We start from the raw sequence: 25,228 nt of genomic DNA, 5'->3' as shown, positions 1-25,228 counted from the left end.
CCTCCTCCCTTCCTCACACTCCACCTAGCTGAGCCTGAGAGATGTTGTCTAAGTCACAAGAATCTGTGCCAGACTCCAGACATTTCACTAGTCCATAAGCCTTTATTGTATGAGGGATGCTTGTGGAGCTGTCCACAGCTCCTGTGCTGTGAAGTGGCGGGAGTTCTTTAAGCAGCCTCCCTGAATCGGGAAGGGAGAGTACACTCTCCTCTGCCAATGCTAGTTAGGTGTGCCAGAGCCCAAAACACTGAAGCTTGGAGAAGATGCAAGATGCAGGGGAAGGGGGTGTTCACATGTCTCCGGGCCACATATGAAGGAAGGAGGGCAGGGAGGTGAGCGGGTCCTAGAAGCTGAGTGGGCATGTAAGACTCAATAAAAGCAGAAAGCTGGCCCTTGCAGCTTGTCCCTCGACCTCGAGGCAATGGTGTTTCCGCTTTGAGCCTGTTTCCTCCTCTGTAGAAGGGGCCATAGTGTCTACCTGGAGGGGAGATGACTACGCCTGACCCCAGGTCACCGGCTTCCACTGCTCAGGCCAAATGAGGCAGGTAGGCACTGCCAAAAGGTGTCAGCAGGCTCAAGAACTAGACTGGAATTTGTTAAATGGGGGGGGGTGAGAGTAAGAGGACAGGGGCTTAGTCTCAGGTTTTCTTGGGATTTGTCTAAAGCCAGGAGCCAGCCAGTTCTCTCCTCTTCTAGATGGCAGAAAGAGAGAGAGCTGGAGGGGTGGGGAGGTTGGGGTGGGTTTGGGCCCACTCCACCTCCCTGGGTGCGCATGTGTGTGTATGGGCAGCTGTTGTTGCTCCTCCATGGCTAGAGTCCTGGGGCAGCTGTGGGCTGGACTGGGGCCTTTGGGAGGGCAAGAGGGCCCAGCAGCCCCCCCCAGATACTTTATTCTGTGGCCCTCAAGCCCAGGGGTCCTTGGTGTCAAAATGGCCCTGCCACTCTGGAACAGCCCTGAGGCCTTGGAGTGGGCCCGGCCAGGGTTGGGGCAGGGCTATGGGAAGAGAGGCAGGGAGAGCACCCGGGAGCAGAGGGCAGCACAGTGCCCCACCAGCACTTCGGCCCTGCCCCCTGGCCCCAGCGCTATTTGAAGTGGGACAGGAAGTGGGCAACAGGATACTGAGGCCCGTCGATGCCCAGGCCCTGGCAGAGGCCCAGCAGGCGGAGGCGGGCCTCAGCGGGACTGGGCCCAGCACAGGCCACGCTGCAGTAGGGCTCCTCGTACTCGCCGGGCACCAGGGCCTCCTCCAGCTGATTGAAGCGCAGCAGGCCCCGGTCGTGAAGACCCTGCAGGGTCTCTCGGCTGGCAGTGGAACTCAGCGCCTGCAGGTGCTGGGACACCAGACACATGACACCCACCAGGTGGCCACGGGCACGTGGGTGGGTGGGCAAGGCGGGCCGCAGGCCACAGGCCACCATAGCAGCCGCCAGGAACAGGTCCACACCATAGAGCTCCAGGATCCAGTCTCGCAGGTAGAAGCCGCCCATGCGCGGGTTGATCTCGATGAGCCTTGGCCCAGCCCTGGTCAGCTTGAGCTCCACGTTGAAGACCCCATCCAGCAGCCCGCAGCCCAGGCAACAGCGGAAGGCTGCTTGCACCAGCTGTGCCTCCTGCTCCGGTGCCAGCCCGGTGGGCATGCAGGCTGCCGTCTCAGTGAAGCCAGGCAGCCGCGTGGGGCCATTGTCGGAGACAAAGGCAGCCAGCAGTCGCCCACCAAACAACACCAGGTCCACATCATGCTCAGTGCCCTCAACGAACTCCATCAGCAGCATGGCATTGCCCCAGCCCAGCCCAATGCCAGGGTGGTCGGCCTCGCCCTGCAGGTCGCGAGCGATCCGGGAAAAGTGCTCGTGGCACTGCGGTGCGTCCTCCACCAACCGCACGCCCACCGCGCCTGCCCCAAACTCCAGCTTCATGACACCCGGCAGGGGAACCTGGCGGACGGCCCGCTCCACGTCGGCCTCACTCTCCAGCGGGCAGCAAGGCACAGCATGGAGGGAGGGTGCAGGCCAGGGTGGGCCGTGGCGACGCAACAGGTGCAGCTGGGTGCGGCTCTTCTGCTTGGCCAAGCGCATGGCAGCCGGGGGGTTGCAGGGCAGACCCAACTCCTGGCAGAGCAAGGCTGTGAGCACCAGGCAATCGTCCCAGTAGGAGAAGCAGCCATCTAGCTGCAGGCCACGTGCCCGCACCAGCTCCGCCAGCAACCGTGCATTCTCCTCATCCCTCCGGTGCTCTGTCACGTCAAAGTGGATAAAGGTCTGCACCAGCTGGGACGCAAAGTGGTTAGGGTCCGACTCCACCAGGTGCAGCTGCAGAAACCACAGGAGGGCAACACACCTAGATCAGCCCGCGCTGGGCACTAGAGAGATAGATGAGGCCTAGAACGTGGTCCTGGCCCCCAGGGGAGACAGGTTCACCAACACTAAGTGCTCATAAAATATTTGTTGGTGGTCGAATAAATGGAAGGTGCAGAGGTGGGACACCCAACCCAGGCTGGAGGGGAGGGAAGGCATCCCAGCTTAAGCTGGGAGCTGAATAAGAGTCAGCTAGAGGAAAGGTGGCTGCAAGAGAGAAAGGGCGGGGGGGGGGGGGGGGGTGGGAAACACCAGGCTTGGGGCTCTTGACAGTGGCCTGGTGTCTTTGGGCATCACAGTCTTGGTCATCATTCACACAATATGTTCCAACACTGGGAGGTGCCCACAGAGGATTCTGGTGGGGCCTCACGCCGCCCAAGCCCACTGCCCACTGGGGGAGCACAGACACAAAGCAGCTGGTACCCAGGGCAGAGGCCACCCCTGAAAAGGGAGGGGGGGGGTGGCTGTCAGCACTCTAGCACTTGGCAGCAAAAGGAGCAGAGAGCCAGTCCAGGTGGAGGACGTAATGCACAAGGCATGGAGCGAAGAAGCTTAGGAACGGCTGGAGGAGGTACCCAAAGCGGGTGCTGTACTGTGGGAGAGGGGAGAGGAGGTCACCGTGGTAGACAGGGGCCAGGAAGAGCCTAGACCTTTGGCCTCCATCTTCCTATCTGTTCAGAGGGAATAAGGTCTAACCGGCCTGCACAGCTCCAGATTCTGTAACGTGAGCCTACTGTTGTGAACCTGATTCGAGATCTGTAAGCTGCACCCGACCACCCTCCTTCTGTCCTCAGGAACTCAACCTCGAAGGGCCTGTTCTCTGCAGGCTAGAGCCAGGAGCCTTAGCTGGCATTCAAGGCCCGGGTTCTGGCACTAGCGCTGAATGCCGCCCCCGCCCCTCCAGCCCATCTACCCTGGGCTTCTCTCTTCCTGGAGGGCTGTGTGCCCTCCCCGAGGGGCCTCTTAAACCTGGCGGGGACAGAATTCGGCTAGGGGCCAAAAGTTGAGACGCCGAACCTGGGCCGCGAGGCGGGTCCGCCTCTACACCTGGGCTCCACGCCCCAACCGGACAGCCCCGCGCAGACCCCGCCCCTAGAGGTGCTGGCCCCGCCCCAAAGCCCACAGCACCCCTGCGCCCGGGGCTCCGCCCCAGCCCCGCCCCAGCCCCGCCTCCACCACTCCGCCCGCGCTCTCGCGCCCCGCCCACCTTGAGCCCGTAGTCGCGCGCCGCCTCCCACACGAACTTCTTGCTGACGCCGCCCGCGCCGATCAGCAGCAGCTGCCTGCCCTCCATGAGACAGCGCGCCGAGCGCCGCAGCATCGTCTCCACGAGCGGCGCGGCCGCCGCCGCCTCGGCCGCCGGCCCCCGGCGCGGCGCGGCCCACAGCCCCTCGAGGGCGCCGCACGCCTCCAGACACAGGCAGCCGTTCAGCTCCAGGGCCACGGGGGTCAGCGCGCCCCCGGCCACCGTCAGCGCGAAGTCCACGCCTGGGCCAGGCGGGGGGCGCGGGGTCAGCGCGGGCCGCCCTCGGGCCTCGCCTCCCCCGCCGGCCCCGGCCCCGGCCCCCAGCCTGGGCCGCACGCACTCACCGAGGAAGTCAGTGCGGGCCCGGCGCCCGCCGCGCTGCTCGGCGCTCAGGCCGGTCTCCAGGGCCAGCACGGCGGCCAGCGCGGCCTCGGCCGCCGCCTTGACGCGCCGCCGCACGACCGCCACCTGCGCCGCCTCGCCCAGGCCGCACTGGGCCAGCGCCACCTCCAGCGTCAGCGGCAAGGAGCTCTGGTGCCGCAGAGGCCGGTCCCCACGGCCCACGCCGCACACCACCTGGGCAAGGGGAGGCTCAGGGGGCTGGCCCAGGAGGCGTTCCCCGAGGACTACCGGCCTCCCCCGTGCCAAGATCCAGGCCAGAACCCTCAGTGGACATTCGAGAAGCCCCGTCTTCCAATGTGACTTACGCTGCACGAAGCACCTTCCCCTGCCACTGTCCATCTGATGCCTAGACCCCAGCTAGGGTCTCTGCTTCGGGAGGGAGGGCTCCAAGCATGCTTGCTCCTAGCTGCTGCAGCCCAGGAGGGCTGTGCCTCCCTGGTGTGCCCAGCCCTAGAGCTCCCTGAGGGCAGGGGCGAGTCTCTCCCTCTCAGCTTGGCCCAGAGTTGTGTACCCAGGAGGGTCCCCAAGCCTCCCTGAGCTCCCCAGCTTGGAGGCTGGGGCTCCAGGCACTGGAGGTTTATCAGGGACCCTGAGTTAGCCTCTTCTATGGGCAAGAGCACCTGGGAAGAGGATTCAACCTTGGGCCCCAGTACCCAGCATGGGGTTCCAGGCAAGGCTCCTGATGCGGGAGGGGTGCAGGAAGGGTTGAAGTGGAGGGAAGAAGTGTCAGACCCAGGAGTCCTCCCAGAGACAACCAAGATCTCGCCCCAAAATTTTGTCCTTTCTCTGCCCAGGGGCCCTCATCAGCCCAGAGGGGCTGGGCTGGGTTGTGGCAACAGTCACCTTGCTCAGCAGGGGCCTGTCGCCCTGTGTCCGACACACCACAGCACAGATACGCACAGCCAGCTCAGGGCCGGGTGGGGGACTGCCTGGGGGAAGATGGTGAGGCCTGAGCCCAGCACAGAGCAGCCAGGAGGCCGAGCCGAGCTCCCATCACTGGCTGGCCCAGGTGGCTCTCACCTGGGAAGGGCAGCCGGGCAGGTGGGCACACAGCCTCCACCAGCACACTCTCCTCCTCCTCCAGTTTCTCCAGTAACGCCAGCACCGTGTCTACCACTGTACCCAGCTCTGTTCGTGGGTACAGACGCAACGCCTGCCGCCCCCGCCAGCGCCAGCCGCTGAGCTTCACAGCCACCTGCAACAGGGAGGGGAAGGGGGCCTCCTCACCACCCCATGTACCTGCGGGGTGGGGTGCTCATACCATAGGAGCCAATGAGTAAACTGAGGTAAGAAGGCAGGGGATTGCCACAGAGGGATGGGGCAGCCACAGGGCTCAAAGTTGGGGACAACTTCCCAGCAGAACTTGGTACACATCCATGGGTCCCATCCTGCTGGCATCTGCACAGCCCTCTGGGGCAGGAGCCTGTTACCTGCAGAGCATCACCCAGGGCCTCGGAGAGGAGAAAGGCCCCCACTTCCTCCTTCACCAGCGTCTCCTGGCCCTCTTTGCCACTCAGCTCCACCAGCCGTAGTCCCTGGCTGGCATCCCCTCCCCGCAGCAGTACCGGTGGCTTGTAGGTAAAAGCCAGTGTAGCTGGCACGACCACACCACCCTGCTGGGCCAGCAATCGCCTCGTCAGCAGCCGGTCCTCCAGCAGCCGGGCCAGCTCAGCAGAGGCTCCTGTGGGGCAGGTCAGGTCGCGAGCAAGCTCTGCTGCCTCTCGACCCCAGCAGGACCCCAGCCCCAGGCCCGCCAAGAAGTAGGTGGCACGGCGCGGGGGAACAAAGTCGTCCAGGAATGTCAGGCCCCCCGGGTGGAAGCTCACGGCCTTGGAGACCAGCAGGGCCGCCTCACCCGGCTGCCCGGGTGCTGGCACCTTCGTCAGCCAAGCAGGGGACAGGCAAAGGAGCATGTTTCCTGTGGGCAGAGGGAGGAGCGTTGCTGGCCAGGGAAGGCTTAATGCCCCTATGCCCTCCAACTCCAGCCTGGGCCCCTGGGTAGCAGGGGGCAGCTGCTCCCAGAACCCACCCCCACTCAGAGCATGGCAGCTGGTCCGCTGGAATGCAGGCAGTTGCCAGAGTTGCCGGGTATTTTGGGATGTGGCCGGGCCAGGGCAGGGTTGCCCTTTCTGTAGGAGGGGGTGGGGAACTTGGGCACACACTCACCCGGGCTCTGGACCCCACCCTCCAGCAGCACGGACAGGAAGGTGCTGGGGGATCCGAGAATGCACAAGGTCACCTCGGCCCCGGGGCAGCCTGGGGGGAAGAGAACATTACCAAGCTCACCAGGGGGTCCTCTGGCTGTCTTTCTGTCCACCTTTCCCCACCCCCACAGCTCTGCCCTCACCCTTGGGCCCCCAGGTCATTCCCAGTATGTTCCCTAACGGGATGGAGAGGGCACTGGGGAGGGAAGAGGAAACTGCCTGTCCATCCCCGCCCTGTGAGGCTGGCTCCCTTCTCTCTACAGCTGGTCCGGAAAGCACTGGAGGCGGGGTGACCGGAGACCTGGGTTCTAGCCTGAGCTCTCCCGCTTTCTGCCCTGTGCAGTGGGCGGAGGAGTCTGTCGGCCTCAGTTTCCCCATCTGTACAGTGGGGCCAAGTCTATGATTTTCAGGTATTCTAGCTATGAAACCTCTGTGCACATGAAATCTTTTGTGGCCCCCTGATATAAAGACAGGTTAGCAGGGGCGGAGTCTTCGGTCTCAACTGCCAGCTGCCTCTAAGCAGCTCCCAAGACACTTCTAGAGAAGCTTTGGCTCCACAGAACATGGATTGCAAATCCCTGGGCTGGATCTCCCGGGGGCAGGAGGAAAGCCTCGGTTTCCACTGGTGCCAGATGCCCTCGGAAACGGTGCCTGCCCGCGGGAGGCTGACTGGCCTTGCCTCCCTGGCTTCAGATGAACCTTGACAGGGGTGGGAAGCACCCTCCTCCCCCCCAGGAAGGCCACCCTCCGTGGAGCCCTCGGGCACCTGTGCGGGGCACCTGGCTGCGGTCCTGGGTCTCCGGAAGGCCAGCTTGCTGCAGACAGCTCTGCAGGAGGCTATAGTAGTACACAGTCCCGGCCTGGGCCTCCGCCCCCTCAGGGGAGCCCTTGCAGTCCAGGCCCACGTCGTGGCGCCAGGAGCCAGGGAAGCAGCCTGGGGGCGGCAGGCCAGAGCCCCCTCCCCAAGGGCACTCCTCTTCCTCCAGGTCCTTGGAGCCCAGGGGGCAGTCCCACTCGGGACTCAGTGGATCCAGGTGGATCTGAGGGGGCAGAAGTGGTGGGTCTCGGGCAGGGTGGGCAAGGAGCACATTAAGTCACCCACGGGTGTAAGCCCCCCATTCGCCTAACTTTGGGTTATGTTCGGGGCAGTACTGTCTCAGGAACCAGGAGAGGATGGGGTTGGGTTGGGGGATGAAGGCCCGTTACCAGGAACATGTAGGTGGGAGTGCTTTGTAAACTGGGTGTGCAGTGCCCTGGGGGGTGGGGGCAGAAGGCAACGAGCTGCTGGCTGGACCACTGCCCCCCATCCCACGCCCGGGTCTGCCTGAGCTTGGTTCACAGGGGCAGAGGTGTTTGTGAGTTTTGTTCATCGAGGCAGCCCGGGCACCTGAAACAGTGCCTGCCCCCTGTAGCTGGTCAATAAATGGCTGTGGACTGAAGAATAAATGAACCAAGCACTCATTCTCGGGCCACTCACTTCTCTCTGGCCTCGGTGACCCATCTAACCTCATGGAGCTCTGCTGAGGTCTGAATGTGTAGGTGAATCTTTTCCATTGCCATCTCCAAGTAGGCCCTGAGGACCTACTGTGCACCCAGCCCTGTGCCAGGCATTGGTAGGCAAATGGTGGAGGCCACCTTCTTTTCACGTGTTCTGAGTCAGGGAAATGCTTTCTTGGGATGAAATCTTACACCCCTGCCCCTCTCAAACTGGCTTACTCCCGCATGGGGCTGCTCAGAGGCTCAGGGTGAAGACACATGGGGACACAGGTAGGCCTGTCCTCCAGGGGACAGGCTGGGCCACCTTGGGTAAGTCGTGAGGCTTCCTTGGGCCTTGTGGGTGCCTGGCACCTGTCCTCTCCCACCCTGGGATGCTGATGAGGCTAGGACCACGAGAATCACCTCCGTCATGGGGAGACAGTGTGCAGTGGCCAGGAGGGCAGAGTCTGGGCCTCGGACCTGGGCTGGAATCCTGGATCAGCGGTGCCAAACTCTGAGCCTGGGTGCCTTCTCTTAGGAGGTGAGTTCCCTGAGAGCCCAGACTGTGGGCTCACTGCCATGTCCCCAAACCCAGAATAGTGCCGGGCACACAGCTAGTGCTCAATAAGTGTTACAGAATGAATGAATGCCAAGGGGTCCAGCAGCGCCCACCTCCCAGGGCTGAGGGGGGAGAGGTGGAGTGTGTGGCACACAATAGCTGCCTGTCTAGAGTGGGGAGTCAGAGGCGTGTGTGCAGCTGGTCAGGGGTCTGAGCTTCTGCACAGGGTACCCCCCAGGGGTAGGCTTCTGGGTGCCAGAGGCTGCCCCTGGGCCCCCCCTCTGCCCAGGGGCTTGGGAGAGACCAGAGGAGACTCACCATCTTACAGGTGGAGAGGCTGAGAGACTGATGACAGAGACAGAGGGACAGAGACAAAGCAGAGAGTCAGGGCCGCCAGGTCTCTACCCCACTGCCCAGCCCCTAAGACTCTTGGGGCCAAGAGGTGGCCGCCTTGGTGCCTCTGTCCTGTCCCTGCCAGGAGGTGTCCAAGGCTGCCCCACCCCCACCCCAAGTAGCCAGAGGAATTCCTGCCCGCCGGACCCCATGGCTCCTGCACCCCGAGCTCACACATCCCGGGTTGTACTGGGCAGCCCCGGGGTGCCGGCACTCGGCCGTTCCAACGGAGGTGGGGGTGGGGGGGCACGCCGGGTCCTCGCGCGCTTGGCAGGGGGCGGGTAGCGTCGCGGGTCCTGCTGGGGGGCGCGGGCGCTCAAGGTCCCCGTCCCCGCGGCCCCTGCCCCCGCAGCCCCCCTCCCTGGCTCTCCCCGGGGCGCGGGCAGGAGCCGGGGTACCTGGCGGGCGGCAGCTGCTCGGTGGGGCTCGCGGGCGGCGGACGGGCCAGGGCAGGGCGGCGGCGGTGGCACGGCTCGGGACTAAGGCGGTGCCACTTTATATAGAAGCGCCAGGGGCATGCCCAGTGCCTGGCGGGGGCGGCGCGGGGGGCGGGGGGCGGGGGACGGGGGGAGGGCAGGCTATTTGTGCCGGGGACCCGCCCCGCACCTCCCACCAAAACACTCAACCCATCCCAGGACCCGCGGTACAGCGGGTGGGTGACATCCGACCCGCAAGAGGCAGGGCGCTGGGCGGGCCAGGGAGAGCCAGCCAGAGGGACAGACAGGGATCTTCAGAGACACAGACTACGGGGAACAGAGGACTAGGTACCAATGGTCAGGGAGGGTCTAAGAGGGTCACAGACATAGGGCTGTTGTGGTAAAGAGAAGACAGAGATGGGGACGGGGACGCAGAGATAGAGAAAGTCCCGTAATGGAAGAGAGAGAGAATGGGGAGAGAGGGGGAGAGGAGGGGAAGGGCGGGGACAGCTGGAGGGTGCACAGACTGGTACTAGGGCCCGCCCTTGGGGGTGGAGTGGCCAGGAGAGGGCTGGGGCACACAGCCAGCGGAGAGCCCTGCCCTTGGATGGAGTCCTGAGCTCTCAGGCACTCCCAGCCCCGCGGCTGCCTGTCCCAGCCACGAGCTCTCTGCCCCAGGGCAGGCTCTCCCAGACAGGCGCTCTCAGGCAGGAGTCCCTGTACATCCACCGGGTCCCTTCCTCACCTCTCCCAGCCCCTACTAGAGTAGTAACCACTCAGGAAGAGCCCCACAAGGGCAGTCCCAGTTCCCTGGGGTGCCCTCTGCCTGCAGGGGGCCAAGAGGGAAGGGAGTGGCCAGCCTGGGGGGGTTCCAGTGGGTGAGAGCACGGGAAAGGGGGTGTCTACAGGATGTGCCCTGCCCATCAACCCCCAGGTCAGCTGGACACCTGCAGCGATACCTACAGTCTCCTCCAGACACACATCCTTACACCCAGGTGCACCCCCCCAAGCATTCACAGAAGCACACACCCCAAGAGACCTGGCTTGCAGCCACAATTTTTTTTAATTATTTTTTATTATTATTTTATTTTATTATTTTTTTTAAAGATTGGCACCTGAGCTAACATCTGTTGTCAATCTTTTTTTTTTCCCCTTCTTCTCCCCTAAGCCCTCTGGTACATAGTTGTGTATTTTTAGTTGTGGGTCCTTCTAGTTGTGGCATGTGGGATGCCGTCTCAGCGTGGCCTGATGAGCGGTGCCATGTCTGCACCCAGGATCCAAACCGGTGAAACCCTGGCCTGCCGAAGCGGAGCGTGGGAACTTAACCATTTGGCCACAGGGCTGGCTCCCACAGACACAGATTCACCCCAAGAAACATGCCCAGACTCACACCCTCTCCCGGAGTGTGTCACACCAGGCGAGTTCTGATCCTAGCTCCAGCTGTGGGACCCGGGCACCTCCCCTTTCTGGTCTGAAGCTCTCTTTTCTCCTGCCCAAAATGGGGCGGGTGCCCACCTCACAGGGCTGTGGTGAGGATTTAACATAGGGGCCTGCGCCCAACACATGTAGGATGTTGTCACAGTTCCTCCACCTCACACCCTGAACTCAGACCCTCTGCCTAGAGCCCCCCAGCTGTCCCTGAGAGCCTCCTGGAACGAGGGGCGGCCACCCTAGAAGGTCCCTTCTCTTTCTACGCGGGTAGCCCACGCTTCAGTGTGAGCCCACTGGTGGGACAGAGGCCGGGCACCGATGGCATCAAAGAGCATGAGCTTTGACACTTAAGGGTAAAACCCGAAATTCAACTGAGTAGATTTTAAAGATCTTGTTGGCTTTATTCAACGATTCATGCATCGGACAGCATCGCATCTGGCAGGTAGAAAGGAGCTCCAAGGAGCTGTGCAAAATGCAAGACTTTGCCAGGAAGGAGGGAGGAACAAGGAAGTTATCCTGGTAACAAAGCGGGCTGGTGATGGCGAGGTCCCTTCCTTTTAGGGGGTGTCAGGGGTCTCTCAGGCGGATCACCTGACCGGTGCTGACCGGGTGATTCCTGACTTACTGCTCTAAGATTCCGTTTCTGGGAGAGCCGAAACTGTAACTAAGTTAGCTCTCAGTGTGGTGACTTGGGGCTTAGCATAAGCGACTCCATTCGGGGCCTGTTGTCCTGTTTTAACACAAGCTATGCAGCCTCTGTGGGCTCAATTTTCTCGTCCTCAGGTGGGGATTACAATGCATCCTTTAGCCCAGGCTCGGCTGCAGGGGCACCAGGTGGGAGGTGAGCACTCCCTAGCAGGGTCAGCAAGGACTTCTTGACCTTGTCCCAGGCGCTGGGTGAGGGCTTTTACATGCTGTATCTCACTTAACTGTGAGGTCGCAGTTATGATTCTCTGCCTTTTACAGATGAGGAAAGTGAGGCTCAGAGAGGTGGCATGACTTGACCAAGGTCACACAGCTGGTGAGAGGCGGAGCTGGGCTCTTCCCTTTGCCAGAGTGCGTGCATACATGCACAGACAGCAGTGTGGTTCTGTGCCCGGTCCCAGACCATCCCAGCTGGGCCCCGGCTGTAATGGCATTTGCCTTGTGGATGCAGGGAGGAAAATCAGGGTTGGGCAACTGCAGCTCAGGCCCAGGGCCCTGGGACTTTGGGGCAAGCAGCCTCGCAGGGCATTTCTGCTCTGTCCCTACCAGGAGGGCCTCGAGCTCACTGGAGGCTGAGCTGAGCCAGGTAGGGGTGGGGTGAGGAGAGGCAAGGTCTCCGCTGCTGCTCAGCTGGACTGGACAATCATCATCACAACAATGAGACTGACGAGCGCTCTTGGGGCTGGGGTGGGGGGAGCAATTATTATCCCATTCTCTGTAGGAGAAAACCGAGGCTCAGAGGAAGTGACGGGGACTTTCTCATGCAGGGACTTTGCAGGGAGTCCAAGTCTGGCCTCTGGACAGTGTGTGGATGGGGGGATCCTCTGGGGTGGGTAGCACTGCAGGATGGAGACCATGGGCCCTCCCCACCCCACACCAAGGCAGGAAGCCATTTGCCCTTCCACTTTGACCCAGCCCGATACACATCCCTGGGAGCCATCCCAGCTTCAGCTTCTGCACGCTGAGTGCTCTCAGGTACATGGCTTGCCTTCTCTGAGCCCCATTTCCAGGTAAGTTTGTAGGGAGCTGGGGTTGCCAGGTTCACTGAGTATGGTTGTGCAGGTTGCTCACTGCACAAAGGTACCTGGCTGAGTGGTCACTTCCCCTCTACCACGCAGGGCTGCACATGCCTGGAGGGGTTAGCGCAGCCCTGTGGAGACAGCGGTGTGTAGAAAAGCGTCAGTACGAGGAGAGCTGCTTTTCTGGTCTGAGCCCTCAGCTCAGCTCGGGCCCTGTAGGTGGCTGGCTGATGATGGGACCTGGGGAAGGCCTGCCCAGAAAATGCTTCCCTGAGTAGAAAGGGCAGTGACTCAGCCCCAGCTGGAGGGGCCCCACCGGAGACCACCTGCCCCTCGGGTCTATATCCAGGGCGACTCACTGCCACTGTGGCCCCCTCCCTGGCTCATGATGGACTCTCCGGCCTGGGGCCGAGGCTGCTGCTTCCCTGCTCCCCTCCGCTCCCAGCAGAAGAGCTGAGCCCGTGGAGGGCAGGCAGCTATGGGCGGACTCCCTAAGCTCCCTGCAGATGTGTCCCATCACCCCCTGCCCCACACGGCGCCTGGGATTCCTTAGATGCCCCTCAAAGGCTAAGACATTGTCGAGAAGACACAGAGATCTGTGCTCAGCGGCTCTGCCCCTCGCTGTGATCTTGGACCCCGGTACTCAAGCTGGCCATTTCCCCTTGCTCTAATGAGGCTGTCACTGCCACCTGCAGAGAGAGGGGGTGTGGGGTGGGGAGGGGCTCTGAGAAAGGGGTCTGTGAACTCCAGGTGAGTGGGTCATTATTAAGCTGCAGGGACCCCAGGGGGGAGGGGAGGGGAGAGGGAGGGCTCGGCAAGCTCTCTTTAACTCACAGGGGCCCCCCCCCCCCCCCCCCGGCTGCCCCACACTCAGAGGGGCTGGGACCCAGGCTGGGGCAGGGCTGGGGGGAGTGGGCGGGAACAGGAGAGAGAGCACCCCAGGAGACAGACCAAGGTGGGTTCCCAGTGGTGGGTGGCAGGTTCATGGCTGCCGATGTGGGGCAGGGGTAAACCTTGGGTCTGCCATTGGCAGCGAGGCCTTGGCCAAGTTCCCTCCCCTGCTGAGCCTCAGTTTCCCCCCGGGAGACAGTGGATCTGGGTCTGGAACCCCATGATTCCCTCCTCCAGGCTCCTGGGGAGTGGGATGGTCTTCCCTGGACCCAGGGCCTGGCCAGTCACAGAGTAAGTGCCACAAGAACATACGTAGAGTGAGTGTATTCTTGCACCCGGTGGCTCTGTCACTAGGCCATTCTGAATCAGTGGTCTGACGGGTGGCCACGCCCATGTTCCAGCACAGCCATTGGGATGGGCAGACTGAACACTCCACCATTTAAGTGCGACTTCAGAAACTTTCTCCCGGCACCCCCGAATCCTGCCGTGCCCCCTACCCTCCACTCTTCGGGGGAGGATGCTCAGGGAGGCAGGACACCGGGAACGGGCACTGCAGGGACACAAGCCAGCATGGAACCAGCCCCGTTCTCCTGGCGATGGCTCACGTCCCAGGCACCCCAGGCACCCATGGGGGCAATTAGAGAGTGTGGGAGGGGGTTTCCATGGCGGCAGTCCCAAGGGGGTGCAGCCGGGCTCAGGGAGAGGGCAAGGGCCAGTGGGACCTTTCTCCTTTGTCTTGGCACACTAGGCCTTTGTTCTCGCTGGCTCTCTCTGTGGACAGGACCAGGACCATGGGTGGAGGGCGGACTTGGATTAGAGTCTACCCACCCCTGGGTGTCCCGAACCAGTGGCGCAGGGGGCAGAACAGGGGATAGAATCCCACTTCTAGGGCCAGCATCCACCTGGGGGGCCCTCCTCCTACAGGTGCGGGAGCCTTACCTGCCCCCAAGAGGTTGGGCAAGGCAGCTCACCACTGGTTCCTGTTGCTGGTAAACACCTGCCAGCAGCCAATGGGCAGCCTCGGGTGTCCTGTGGGAACCAGGGCTGGACCAGGAGAGGTGGGGCTGTGGGGGTGAGGGCGGGAGAGGAAGGGGCCTCTGGTCTCGGGTTTGGGGGTGGAAGGCATTTGATCCAACTCCATCCAGGCTTCTGCTCAGTCAGACTTTATTCCAGGCCTCCCAGGAGCCCTTTGGGGTCCCCTAGCCCGGCCAACAACCCTTAGCGCCAGCTTGATGCTTGCAAGTGCCCAGGCTCCAGGACAGCTCCGTGGGCAGATGGCGGGCCTGGGTCCCCCAAATCCTACCCCTTCCTTCATCCCTGTGCCTGATACAGTCCGTGCGAGGGGAGCCGAGTCACCAAATCCCAGCCTTAAAGTGCAGTGCCCATTTGTGAGGCTGGCATCAGCCCTTCAGGCAATTGGGGCTGGGGGACACTGAGTCCACGGTCCCTTCAGAAGCAGGACCTTCAGAATCGGGTGTCCAGGAAGGAAGTGGAGCCTCGATGAGACCTGGAGGGGCCTTCGATAGGGGGGCCCCGGGACCGAGTCAGGAGCCCATGGAAAGTCTTGCCTCGGGTCTGGGGTTTGCGCCGGGGCGGCCTGGGCTCCTCTGGGGGCTGCACCACGATTCGGGGCACCTCAGGCCTGGTGCCTCCCCGCGCCCCTGCCAGCTGCTGGGCCTCAAAGATGGCTTGAGCCCCGGGCAGGCGGGCCTGTGGCCGTGGGGGTGGCCCGGACGCCGACTCGGGCAGCTGGGCGAGCTGGGCTCTGATCTGCCGCTGCAGGTCGTGCTCGGACAGGGCCACGCTGTGCACCTGTGGGGAGCGGTTGGTACTGAGTTTGCCTGGACCGGGGGAGGGCAGGAAACCATGAGGTCCTGACGAGGGCGGGCAGCAGACAGCCCCAGGAAGTGGCTGAGGGCTGAGGGGCTGACAGACAGCCTCGCTAAGGGAGTCATAGAAAGCCACTGGAGGCCTGGGGTTTTCACATTCTCTCTGCTCAGAGGACAGGGAACTGAACGCCGGTTCTCAGTCTGACTTCCCACTCTGGGACTCAGTTTCCCCAGCTGTGCAGCAGGGGCTGGCCCATTGCAGAGGGCAGGCAAAGGGCACTGACCTGGGACATGAAGGCCTCCTCCTGCAGCTGGGCTGGGGGGATGGTTCGCAGGGCACCGAGTGTCTCCAGGAGCCCCGGGCAGGCCAGGCGCTGTTCTGCGGTGCCCAGCGCCAGGCGCACCAGCGTCAGCCCCACACGGAACAGCACCTTCACACCTGCAGGCAGGGGCTCACTCAGTGGGGGACCAGCCCTGCCCCTCCCCACTTCCACACCTGAACCTGCCCACAGCCAGCCTCTGCCCTCCTGCTGCTCTGCAGCCTTGACTCAGGCCAGGAGCAACGACTGAGAGTGGGGTCGCAATGTGGGGGCACCGGTGAGTAAGTCTCAGCAGGCGCAGACACTCCTGGGCAGAGTGGCCTGCAGGAGCCAGGCGCTACTGCCAACCTCACACCAAGCCTTGTCCCTGGGCTTCAGCTCCTCGTTCCACACGGAAGGGCCAGGGGTGCCTGAAGGCCTTTCCAGGTCACATCTGTGACTGTCTGATTCTAGAGAGATTCTAGACAGAGCTCCCCACCCCTAAGCCAAGAGCATGGTGCACACGTGCACACACTCACGAACATACACGCACGTGGGTGTGACCTTGGGCCATTCCCAGAGCCTCAGAATCCCTTCCTGACAGCCTCAGATCAGCTGAGAAGAGTAGTTAGGGGACCAGTGAGGTCTAGTGACAACTGTGACTTGTAAAGGGCCAATAGCAACTACGAATGTCACCATGATTATGAACGGGAGCCTGGAGCAGTGCTGTCCGCGGTGGAGAGGGCAAAGATGGCTTAGCCACACTGACTGGGCCCTGCCCTGCCCCGCCCTCGAGGTCTGAGGCTGGAGGGAAGGTGACGCGTAGATGGCGACTTGGACGCTCATGGTCAGAGCTCTAAGCCAGTCCGTGGTCCTTTCCCAGTGGGCTGGGCCTGGAGCTAGCTGGGCACATAGCAGGTACTCAATAAATCTAGTGATTGATATCTACCATTTTTTAGGTGCAACCGCCAGCATCCCACGTGGACAGAATGCAGGCGGGTTACTGATGGGGTTACCGAGCCGGGGCTCCAAAGACCCAGAGTCTAGCTCAGCTCTGCCCCGACTCGCCCCCACTCTCGGCCTGGCCCTGGCGTCCACCTCTCTGACTATACCTCTCTCCACGCACCTCCCACGCCATGTCATCTGCAGTCTGGACCCTGTGGACAGTGTCCTTCCTGGCCTCCCACCCTCCACACCGCCCCTGCCCATTTGCCTCCTCCGTGGAGCAGCCGGAGCATCTTTAAAAACAGCACGTCCTCCCGCCGCTCCACTAACACTCTGTCACGTCCCCTGTTTTATTTTCTTCGTGGCACTTATGGAAATCTATAAATATCTTGTTAATTTGGTTACCTCCTATCCCCACCCCCAGCGGAATGTAGGTCTCGCTCACTCAGGTGGCCCCCAGTGTCCAGAGCAGTGCCTGCTACCAGCGAGGGCTCACCTGTGGGCCATGCCCCTACTGTGCCCAGTCGCTGAGCCCCTCCATTGCTGTGGTCTCCCCAGCTCCTGCTCCATCTGCCTCAGGGGGAGCCTCCCCAGACCCAGCCCAGCCCCACGCAGAGCCTGCCCTCCCTGTGGTGTCTCATCACAGCGGGCAGGAGCCACCATTCACTACCGTGGTGATGTGCGGCCAGGGGCTGGGCTGTCTCCCCGGAGCTGGGCAGGGCGCCATCACCCTTGGCGCACCCAGACCCAGGGCCAGGATTGGCAGTGGTAGGCGGGGCAGAGCAGAACTGACGTGCTTACTTGGTGAGCACCTCGCACCCCAAGGCTCCCAGCCCTGGGCACCGCGCCCCCTACCGCCACCCGCCCAGCCAGCCACCCCACTCACCCTCGCTGAGGAAGGCGTCCCAGACACGCAGCACTGTGGGGAAGGGCAGGGAGCGGGCGAAGAGGCACAGGAACCACTCGGGCAGGTAGAGCAGGGGCCCGACGCCCACCTGCTGCAGGTGCTTGTGCACGCGCGGGAGCAGCCGCCGCAGCAGGGCCATGAACACCTCGGCGTCCAGCTGCACGGCCTCCTGCGGCCACACCCATCAGCACCTCCACTCCCAAAGCCCAGCCTCTGTCCCCTGGGTCCCCAGGCCGCCACCCGCCTGCCCAGCCCCTCCCCCTGTACCCTCTGGCCGCATCCCAGCCTCTCACCATGTGGGGCCCGTAGTAGCCGGGGAGGTAGACCTCGCAGATCTGTACCAGGCACCAGAAGGCCTCCTGGGGGCAGGGCGCAGGCCGTGAGTGCCCACACAGAGGGGACCATGGAGGGGACTGCAGGGCAGGGGAAAGGGGTGCAGGAGAGGACCTAGACACCATCTGGGGTGACTCTGGAGCCAGGAGCATGCACTTAGTGTGGGGGAGCGGTTACCAAAAGCCTCCCCCACCCAGATGGAGGCCAACTGATGGGTTTAAGGGGTTGGAAGTCACAGGGCTCTGGGTGCTGAATTTGAGGGTCACAGGGTTGGGGCTCACTGGCCAAGGGTTAGGAGGGTCTCGAAGTTCAAATCCTGGGTCCCTGGGGTTATTGGGGTCAGGGATCACAGGGTTCAGAATCAGGAGTTATGAGGTCAAGGCGAGAACGCCAGACTCCTGGACCACTGGGGTAAGGGTCGGGGTCAAGGGTCCCAGGTTCCCAGTGTCAGGGTCATTGGGTGTGAAGGTCACTGAGGTTGGTGGTCATGAGGCCCCGAGTCACTAGGACAGGATCTGGGAGTCAAGATCCTGGGTCCCTGACGCCAGAGTTCCTGGGGTTGGAGGTCATGGGTCCAGGACATAGGATTATTAGGTCACTAGGATTGGGGGATCAAGAGTCTTGGGTCCCTGAAGTCAGAGTCCCTGGGGTTGGGTGTCATGGATCACTGGGTCCCACTGGGGCTGAGGGTTCAGGGTCTCAGGTCCCTGGAGCAGGGTCAAGGGCACTCACCTCTGGGGGCAGATGCATGAGCAGCACGGCAGCCACAGGGCCCTGGGCCTGGCAGTAGCCCTGTTCAGGCCGATACAGGGTGTAGGCCTTGAGTACTTGCAGGAGCCCCTGCTGCCTGTGCCAGAAGACCCCATTAGGGGCCAGTCCTCTGGGCATCCCTTCCCACCCTCTTGCAGCGTCTGCCCAGGCCTCAGCCCCCTGGGCCTCGCTGGGTCCCCCAAGATGCAAGGATATAAAGTGGGGTAGGAGACTGGGCCGAAGCGCCTGGGGGTTGTGGGGCTGGGGGGCCCTGGGCATCACTGGCTTCGTACCCATGACCCTGGGGTGACACAAACATCTCATGCAGAGGGAACTGGCGGTGCAAGTCCCTGCCTATGGTCTCCATCCACTGTGGGTCTCCAGGGGCCTCAGCCAGTTCCTGTGGGTGGGCAGAAGATGACTATGAGGGCTCAGAGTGATGAGGGGCTCTGGGAAGGGAGGCAGGACCCCTGCCAACCCCCTTACCTGATAGGTGCCAGGGCTGTTCTTCTGACACACATGGGCCCCGCACAACAGGGGCCAGCACCGGGCCCGCAGGGCCGAGGGGATGCCTTTCCGGCACTGCATCTTTACCTGTGGGCGAGGCCAAGGGGCCCCGTTAGGCCAGCCAGGCTAGCCTCCCCTGCTCCTGTCGGCAGGCCCCAAGCACAACTTGTCATTGGGCAGGGGTTGGGGGGCACTTTGGGTGGTGGGAGAAAAAGCAGGAGGTGCGGGACACAGGATGGGTGAATTTTGCCAGGGCGTGGGCGGAGGCAAAGGGAAATGAGCCAAGGAAGCCTGGGTGGGACCACTGTCCCCTCACCTTCTTGTAGCGCCGAGACATGGTTTTCTCCCAGTGAGAGGTCATCTCCACCCACTTCATCTCCCGCTGGCGGATGAGGTCTGCAGGAGGGTGACCCGGTCTGGGGGGCACACGGCACATACATGCAGGTGCTGGGCAGCCGTTACCTAGAGCCCATATCTGCCATCCTGCACGCTACCTGGGTGAGTCCAGGTCCTGGCCCTGGAGATCTCTGGGGAGCCCTGGAGGTGACCTGTCACCCAGGAGTTGCCAGTGGTTGTCATGGGGACAGGAAAGAAAGTGGTTCCAGTGCGGGCGGAAACAGGAAAGACTGAAGGGGTGTGTAGGTGTGTGTTGGGGGAGGGTCTAGTTGGCTGTCCCCCAGGATAGGGACACAGACAGCTCACAGGGGAAGCTGGGTGGACAGAGCCCTGGACTAGAAGCCAGGAGTCCTGAGTTTGAGTCTGGTTCTGGCTCTGATCTGCTGTGTGACCTTGGGCAAGTTCCTATCTGTCTCTGGACTTGTTTTTCTGTCTGTATATTGGGAACGGGTGAAGGTGGGAGAAGAGGTTTTATGATTTGGATCTGTGATTCCTGGGCCAGAGATTAAAAGGGGAAGGGTCAGCCCTAAGGGTGGGTGCAAACCTTCAGAGGTTGGGGGTAAAAGAGATATACAGGGACAGCCTACCCCTAGCCCTGCCAGCCTTGGGATTCCACCTGGAGCCTGAGGAGGGGTGGCACTGGCTGAGTCCCTAGGCCCCAGGACTCTTGAGGTTGGGCCTCACTCTAGAATTCAGCCCTCAGACCCCATCCTCAATCCCAGTACCCCACCACCCCCATTCCTGCCCCACTTACCCTGGCTCTGCCGAGCTGCCCCCAATGAAGCCATAGCGATCAGCCTGGCGATATGGGCCGGGCCCACTCAGCTCTGAGTCAGACCCCAAAGAACTGGAGTCATCCTGCAGCTCACAAGGCTGCACGAGGTCCTCCCCCAGGGCCTGGGCCATGGTGCCCCCCGATGCCACAGGCTGCAAGACGTGGGGAGAGCCAGTGTGAGAGGCAGCTCCTGGCCGGCCTTGGGCCTGAGCTCCCATCCAGCTGGTCCCCAGCCTGAGGGCCTGGCTGTAGGGTCAGAGGGGGGAGGTTTCAGGGTATTTCACCAAGCTCCTTCTGTTCTCTCTTCTACTGGGGGGGGCTAGGCCCCAAAGTGGCAGAGAGGCCAGGCCTCCGTACAGGAAGTAGCCCCTGGCCCAGCCCCCGTCCCCACCAGCCCAGCTTACCTCCCAGTTGCACCTCACCTCCTCCTCTCACTTCCTCCACAGCCGCAGCTTCAGCAACCCACTGGGGGGCCCCTCCCAAGTGTGGGGGGGTGTCCCCCCCCTTCCTCCCCGAGGCTCTTCCGGCCTGCCCAGTGCCCCTGGGCCATGGGCTCCTCCCACCCTCCCCGTGGGCTCGGTGGCTGCAGGCTTGGGTTCCTGTGCTAGGGGGGTAGATGAGGCCAAGGTCTGCAAGAGCCAGACAGACCAGGTCATCTCCAGTTTTGAGGTTACTGGCATGTAAAACACCCAATTCGGGGTTCCTATAAGAATTACGGTTTATTTAATGTTTATTCTTTACAAAGTAATGCTTTTAACAAGCACACGATGCAGATTATGATGGGGCTTATAAAAAAATAATAATTAGTGCGCACCACAGGCAGTGTGGACCAAAATGGGCTCGGAGGTCTGCGGCAAGTGTCTGGGTCAGGTCAGTGTCTGGGGGCCACAGAGACTCAGGAGGTAGAGGTCCTCCGTGAAAGTCAGGCCGGGTCTTGGACCAGCCCCTTGCGATCGCTAAAGCTGTTTCCTTTTCTGCACTTCGAAGACTTAATCCGCAGTCTTTGGGGAGACGGTTATCAGCGTGCTCACACCGCCCTCCCGCCCAGGGCAGGAGTGGGCAGGACTGTTTAGCTTTTAAAAGAGAAAAACAACTTCTACAGTCCTTCCGGCCCCGGATCCTCCCCCAAGAGACTGGGTGCTCCTCAGAGGCGGGGCCAGACTCAACCCTGCCCCACGAAGCCCCGCCCACCGGGCAGGCCCCGCCCCAGGCTCGCGGAGCCCCGCCCACAGTCGAGGCCCCGCCTCCCGGGCCTCCGGCGCCCCTGCGCTCGGCGTCCGGCGGAGGCGCTAGAGCGCTGGGGCAGCAGGCGGGGCGGGGCGGGGCGGGACGGGCCTCGGGGACGGGCCGGGCGGGGCGGGGCGGGGCGGGGCGGGGCGGGCGGCCGAGGAGGCGGGGCGACGGGCCGGGGCGGGCCGGGGAGGGCGGAAGGAGTGCCAGGCCGGAAGGAGGCCGCGGGAGGGCGGGAGGCAGGAGTGGGCCCGGAGCTGCTGGGCCGGAGCGGCGGCGCCGCCATGTCCGACAGCGAGAAGCTCAACCTGGACTCTATCATCGGGCGCTTGCTGGAAGGTTGGCCGGGGCGGGGGAGGTGGGCGCCCGCCGCGCCCTGGCCCCCAGCCCGGCCCGGAAGTGGCGCGCGGGCGGGCCTGCGGCTCCCAGGGCCAGCTTAGACTGGGCGGGGACGGGCCTCGAGGGCCGCGGCCGCCTCCCCTCGCGGCGCGCCTAGGAGGTCTGGGGCCGCTCCGGCACGGGAGCAGCCCCCTCTCCTGGGCCGGGGTCGCACGGGGTGGCCAGGGCTCTTGGGATGAGGGAGCAGCCTGAGAAACCTAGCCCCCCCACCCCACCCCCGGGAAGGGGTCCTGCTATGGGGTTTCGGTGGCAGTCCCCTCAAGTGCCTGGAGGGTAGTTGGGGTTTCGTCCTGGGAGGCTTGAGGCGGAGGTCCCGGGAGGCCCAACAGCAACAGCTGCCCCTGAGCAAGGAGGGGCCTGGGAGCCTCCAGAAGTGCCCCTGGGGCCACCTGTGTCACCCACCCTCCTCCTGCCTGAGGGACGAGGGTCCTGACGTCCCATTCCGCCCCCAGTGCAGGGCTCACGGCCTGGAAAGAATGTACAGCTGACAGAGAACGAGATCCGTGGTCTGTGCCTCAAATCCCGGGAGATCTTCCTGAGCCAGCCAATTCTTCTGGAGCTGGAGGCGCCCCTCAAGATCTGTGGTGAGCCCCCTACCCAGCCTCCCTTGCTTCTTGAAAGTGGCACTGGCCTCCCAAAGTCCCTGGATCCCTCTTTTCTTGAGCCCAACCCTGGCCCGGGATTCAAGTCTAGACCTTGCGCCTAGTGTTGCTGACCCGGTTCCCTGGGTCACAGGTGACATCCATGGCCAGTACTACGATCTTCTGCGGCTGTTCGAGTATGGTGGCTTCCCTCCAGAGAGCAACTACCTCTTCCTGGGGGACTACGTGGACCGGGGCAAGCAGTCTTTGGAGACCATCTGCCTGCTGCTGGCCTATAAGATCAAGTACCCCGAGAACTTCTTCCTGCTCCGCGGGAACCATGAGTGTGCCAGCATCAACCGCATCTACGGTTTCTATGATGAGTGTGAGTGGGCTGGGTGTCTGGGGCTGCCCAGGTCCTGAAGAGCTCCCTCCGCTATTCGGTGGGACCCTCACCTTGTCCTGGTGGTAAGGATATCATGTCTGGCAGACACCTGCTGGACTGTGGGCTCCGTGAAGGCAGGGCCCTGCCCTCCTGGCCTAGGGCCTGGCACTCAGGAGGGGTCTGTGAATGGTTGCTGACTGAAGAGCTGACCATATTCTAATGCAGGGCCCTGCCTGGTGACACTCCCTCCAGTACATCCGTTACTTAAGCACATAGGATGCCTATCTGGACCGGACTGTGCCGGCCAGAAGCTGAGATAAACCAGACCTGGTCTTGGCCTGGCCCTGCTCCCTGCTCACGGGTGGGTGCCAACCCTGAGGCTGTTCCAGATTGGAACTTGGGGGTCCCTGTGGACCCAGCTGCTCTAGAATCCCTTAGAATGCTGGCAGGCAGTGGGGTGGGGGTTTTCCTTCTTGCTTTCCACTCTCTTCTCCCAGCTGTGTCTAAACAGCCCACAAAATGTCCTGGAGGGCCGAGAGACCCAGGCTGAGGGTGGAGCACCCAGGCCTCTTCACGAGCCATCTCCTTCCTCTGGGCAGGCAAGAGACGCTACAACATTAAACTGTGGAAAACCTTCACCGACTGCTTCAACTGCCTGCCCATCGCTGCCATCGTGGACGAGAAGATCTTCTGCTGCCACGGAGGTGAGGGCGGCTCTGGGGCACCTGCTGAGGGAGTGCTTGGGAAGGAGGAGCCCGGCCACATCCCCGGGGGACTCGCGATGGAGCTGTTAGTGCCTGGAACAGCTCTCCCTGGGGTCTGGGCTTGGATATCCCTTCTTCCAGGAAGTGCCCCGCACCCGTCTTAGGCTGTACTCACTCCCCCGTGGGGGCCTCAGCACGGAGCGTGGAATTCACTTGTCTCGTTTCTCCAAGGAGCTCTGACTCCTTAAGGGCAGAGACTTGAAGAGGCAGAAGGTGATGAGTTCTGCCTGCCTGGGCTCCCAGGAGACCGCCAGGTGGGGGACGGGGCCGGCAGAGGCTGACCACCAAAGGCTTTCTGGAGCAGGGGGTCCTTGTTGTGATGCTTATTTGAGGAAATGACCTGCCCTCTGCACCCCCCAGGGCTGTCGCCCGACCTGCAGTCCATGGAACAGATTCGGCGTATCATGCGGCCCACAGACGTGCCTGACCAGGGGCTGCTGTGTGACCTGCTGTGGTCCGACCCGGACAAGGACGTGCAGGGCTGGGGCGAGAACGACCGTGGGGTCTCCTTTACTTTCGGGGCTGAGGTGGTGGCCAAGTTCCTGCACAAGCACGATTTGGACCTCATCTGCCGGGCGCACCAGGTGGGCTGGCAGCTCTGGTCCGGTGGGAGTGGGGCCTGGGCAGCCAGCACCCGCTGAACTAGCTGCCCCCATCCCCCTCCAGGTGGTGGAAGATGGCTATGAGTTCTTTGCCAAGCGGCAGCTGGTGACACTCTTCTCAGCTCCCAACTACTGTGGCGAGTTTGACAACGCAGGTGCCATGATGAGCGTGGACGAGACGCTCATGTGCTCCTTCCAGGTGGGAAACGGGAAGGAAGGGGCTGGTGGCCCTGTGGCTTGGTCCCATGAGCCTGACCAGCTTTGTCTCTCTTAGATCCTCAAGCCCGCGGACAAGAACAAGGGGAAATACGGGCAGTTCAGTGGCCTGAACCCTGGAGGCCGGCCCATCACCCCACCCCGCAACTCCGCCAAAGCCAAGAAATAGCCTCCGCGTGCCCGCTCTCTACCCCAGCTGGTGGATTGTACAGAAATCATGCAGCCGTGGGGGTCACGCGGGCTCCCCAGGCCCACCGTCACGGGGAACACGGAGCCTTGGTGTATTTTTTTTTTAATGAATCACTAGCAGCGTCCGGTCCCCCAGGGCTCCCTCTGCCTGCACCTGTGGTGGCTGCGAGCAGGATCCTGGGGCTGAGGCTGCAGCTCAGGGCAAAGCAGGGCCAGATTGTGGGTCTCCAGCCCTGCTTGGCCTCACGGCTGGCAGCTGGACCCCGGGACAACCCATCTGGTCTCTTGAATAAAGGTCAAAGCTGGATTCTCACTCTGGCCTCTGTCTCCCTTGTCCCAAACACCTGGGCCTGGCAGCCCTTCTGCCTGGAGCCACTTGACAGGGCAGGCTTACTGGGCACGAGGCCCCAGCAGGGCAACTCCAGCCACACGTTCAGGTCCACAGGGGTGCTCAGAATTCCAAGCCAGGGCCAAGTGTATCGAGAAAGCAAGAAAAATAGTCTGTGCCAGCCACAGCGGATCCCAGAGGTGTGCCCAGAATTTAAGGAAGAGAGATCATGATTGGCAGGGAAGGTGGATCAGCAGGGGCCAGCAGCCCCATTGTGATTTTTTTCTTAGGGAGGTGGGCTTAAGAAGGCAGGGGTCTAGCCCTGGACACATGGTCGGAATAAGAAGTGAAGGACCTCCTGTCAGGTGGCAGCTCAGTGCCAAGCCTGGGAACAGACATGATTGGTTGGGGGTTGGAGGGCCAGTCACCAATAGCCAGGCGGGGCCTGAGGAGGCAGCAGGACCAGCCAGCTGAGTTTTACCACCCACCAGGGCGGAGACCCAGCCCTGCCCCTGGCCAGTGCCGGGGCAAGGGGAGGTTGTGGCTGCATCTCGCCCAGGGCCTCTTGACACAGACTTGAGGATGTCAGTTCAGCCTTCGCCCTCGCTGTCTTCAGCAAGCACAGGTCTGGGGCCCTGGGGAGAGTGTGCAGGGGCCAGGATGGAGCCAAAGAACAGGGAACGGAACTGGAAGGAG

At 62.5% G+C, this 25,228-nt stretch overlaps 4 protein-coding genes across 14 annotated transcripts in view; 1 reads left to right on the top strand and 3 right to left on the bottom strand.

The window, feature by feature from the left end:
• Positions 1-82: 82 nt before the first annotated feature.
• CARNS1 (carnosine synthase 1) lies at positions 83-9,138 on the bottom strand. 4 transcript variants are annotated; one of them, XM_070230104.1, is made up of 11 exons: positions 8,810-8,842; positions 8,561-8,587; positions 8,107-8,176; positions 6,974-7,247; positions 6,170-6,259; positions 5,434-5,921; positions 5,024-5,198; positions 4,847-4,932; positions 3,946-4,177; positions 3,563-3,843; positions 83-2,310 (listed from the first exon to the last, which is right to left on the bottom strand). In XM_070230104.1, the coding sequence occupies exons 3-11, from the start codon at positions 8,113-8,115 to the stop codon at positions 1,084-1,086; spliced, it is 2,862 nt and encodes a 953-aa protein (XP_070086205.1). In that variant the 5' UTR covers positions 8,116-8,176; positions 8,561-8,587; positions 8,810-8,842; the 3' UTR covers positions 83-1,083. The 4 variants fall into 4 exon arrangements, with proteins under 4 accessions (XP_070086205.1, XP_023510329.1, XP_023510330.1 ...); XM_023654561.2 differs by lacking the exons at positions 8,107-8,176; positions 8,810-8,842 and adding an exon at positions 9,034-9,138; XM_023654562.2 differs by lacking the exon at positions 8,107-8,176 and having other exon boundaries at positions 8,810-8,926.
• Positions 9,139-14,244: 5,106 nt separating this feature from the next.
• On the bottom strand, positions 14,245-20,374 carry TBC1D10C (TBC1 domain family member 10C). Of its 5 annotated transcripts, none has more exons than XM_001917490.4 (10): positions 20,261-20,374; positions 19,818-19,990; positions 18,984-19,083; positions 18,647-18,754; positions 18,454-18,560; positions 18,143-18,257; positions 17,371-17,436; positions 17,057-17,246; positions 15,211-15,365; positions 14,245-14,909 (listed from the first exon to the last, which is right to left on the bottom strand). In XM_001917490.4, exons 2-10 carry the CDS (start codon positions 19,967-19,969, stop codon positions 14,562-14,564), a joined length of 1,341 nt encoding a protein of 446 aa, XP_001917525.1. In that variant the 5' UTR covers positions 19,970-19,990; positions 20,261-20,374; the 3' UTR covers positions 14,245-14,561. The 5 variants fall into 5 exon arrangements, with proteins under 5 accessions (XP_001917525.1, XP_005598397.1, XP_070085054.1 ...); XM_005598340.4 differs by having other exon boundaries at positions 20,243-20,342; XM_070228953.1 differs by having other exon boundaries at positions 19,818-20,084; positions 20,243-20,325.
• Positions 20,375-21,246: 872 nt separating this feature from the next.
• PPP1CA (protein phosphatase 1 catalytic subunit alpha) lies at positions 21,247-24,517 on the top strand. Its single transcript, XM_023654556.2, has 7 exons — positions 21,247-21,407; positions 21,920-22,051; positions 22,203-22,433; positions 23,033-23,137; positions 23,558-23,781; positions 23,864-23,998; positions 24,074-24,517. The coding sequence occupies exons 1-7, from the start codon at positions 21,353-21,355 to the stop codon at positions 24,182-24,184; spliced, it is 993 nt and encodes a 330-aa protein (XP_023510324.1). The 5' UTR covers positions 21,247-21,352; the 3' UTR covers positions 24,185-24,517.
• Positions 24,291-25,228, bottom strand: part of RAD9A (RAD9 checkpoint clamp component A) — a 59,609-nt gene continuing 58,671 nt past the window's right edge. For all 4 annotated transcript variants that reach the window (XM_023654555.2, XM_070230219.1, XM_023654553.2 and 1 more), the window contains one exon: positions 24,291-25,218. In XM_023654555.2, coding sequence (XP_023510323.1) covers positions 25,123-25,218 — 96 coding nt within the window. In that variant the 3' untranslated portion in view covers positions 24,291-25,122. The remainder of the gene's footprint in view (positions 25,219-25,228) is intronic.

Source organism: Equus caballus, chromosome 12, assembly GCF_041296265.1.
Source record: "Equus caballus isolate H_3958 breed thoroughbred chromosome 12, TB-T2T, whole genome shotgun sequence".
NCBI classification, from domain to species: domain Eukaryota; kingdom Metazoa; phylum Chordata; class Mammalia; order Perissodactyla; family Equidae; genus Equus; species Equus caballus.
This window is presented reverse-complemented; position numbering and strand designations above follow the sequence as displayed.

Bases quoted from the DNA above. Each gene is read 5' to 3' on its own strand.
- CARNS1 (XM_070230104.1), bottom strand. The intron at 6,260-6,973 runs GTGCCCGAGGGC...TCTTCCCCCCAG, and splicing joins CAGCCAGGTGCCCCGCACAG to GCTGCCCCGGGGCCGAGGTG. The intron at 5,199-5,433 runs GTAACAGGCTCC...TCCCTGTTGCAG, and splicing joins CCCTGGGTGATGCTCTGCAG to GTGGCTGTGAAGCTCAGCGG.
- TBC1D10C (XM_070228953.1), bottom strand. From the start codon at position 20,056: ATGGGAGCTCAGGCCCAAGGCCGGCCAGGAGCTGCCTCTCACACTGGC. The intron at 18,561-18,646 runs GTAAGGGGGTTG...GCCCACCCACAG, and splicing joins ACAGCCCTGGCACCTATCAG to GAACTGGCTGAGGCCCCTGG. The intron at 18,258-18,453 runs GTACGAAGCCAG...CTTCTGGCACAG, and splicing joins GTGTCACCCCAGGGTCATGG to GCAGCAGGGGCTCCTGCAAG.
- PPP1CA (XM_023654556.2), top strand. From the start codon at position 21,353: ATGTCCGACAGCGAGAAGCTCAACCTGGACTCTATCATCGGGCGCTTG. The intron at 22,052-22,202 runs GTGAGCCCCCTA...CCTGGGTCACAG, and splicing joins GGCGCCCCTCAAGATCTGTG to GTGACATCCATGGCCAGTAC. The intron at 22,434-23,032 runs GTGAGTGGGCTG...TCCTCTGGGCAG, and splicing joins CTACGGTTTCTATGATGAGT to GCAAGAGACGCTACAACATT.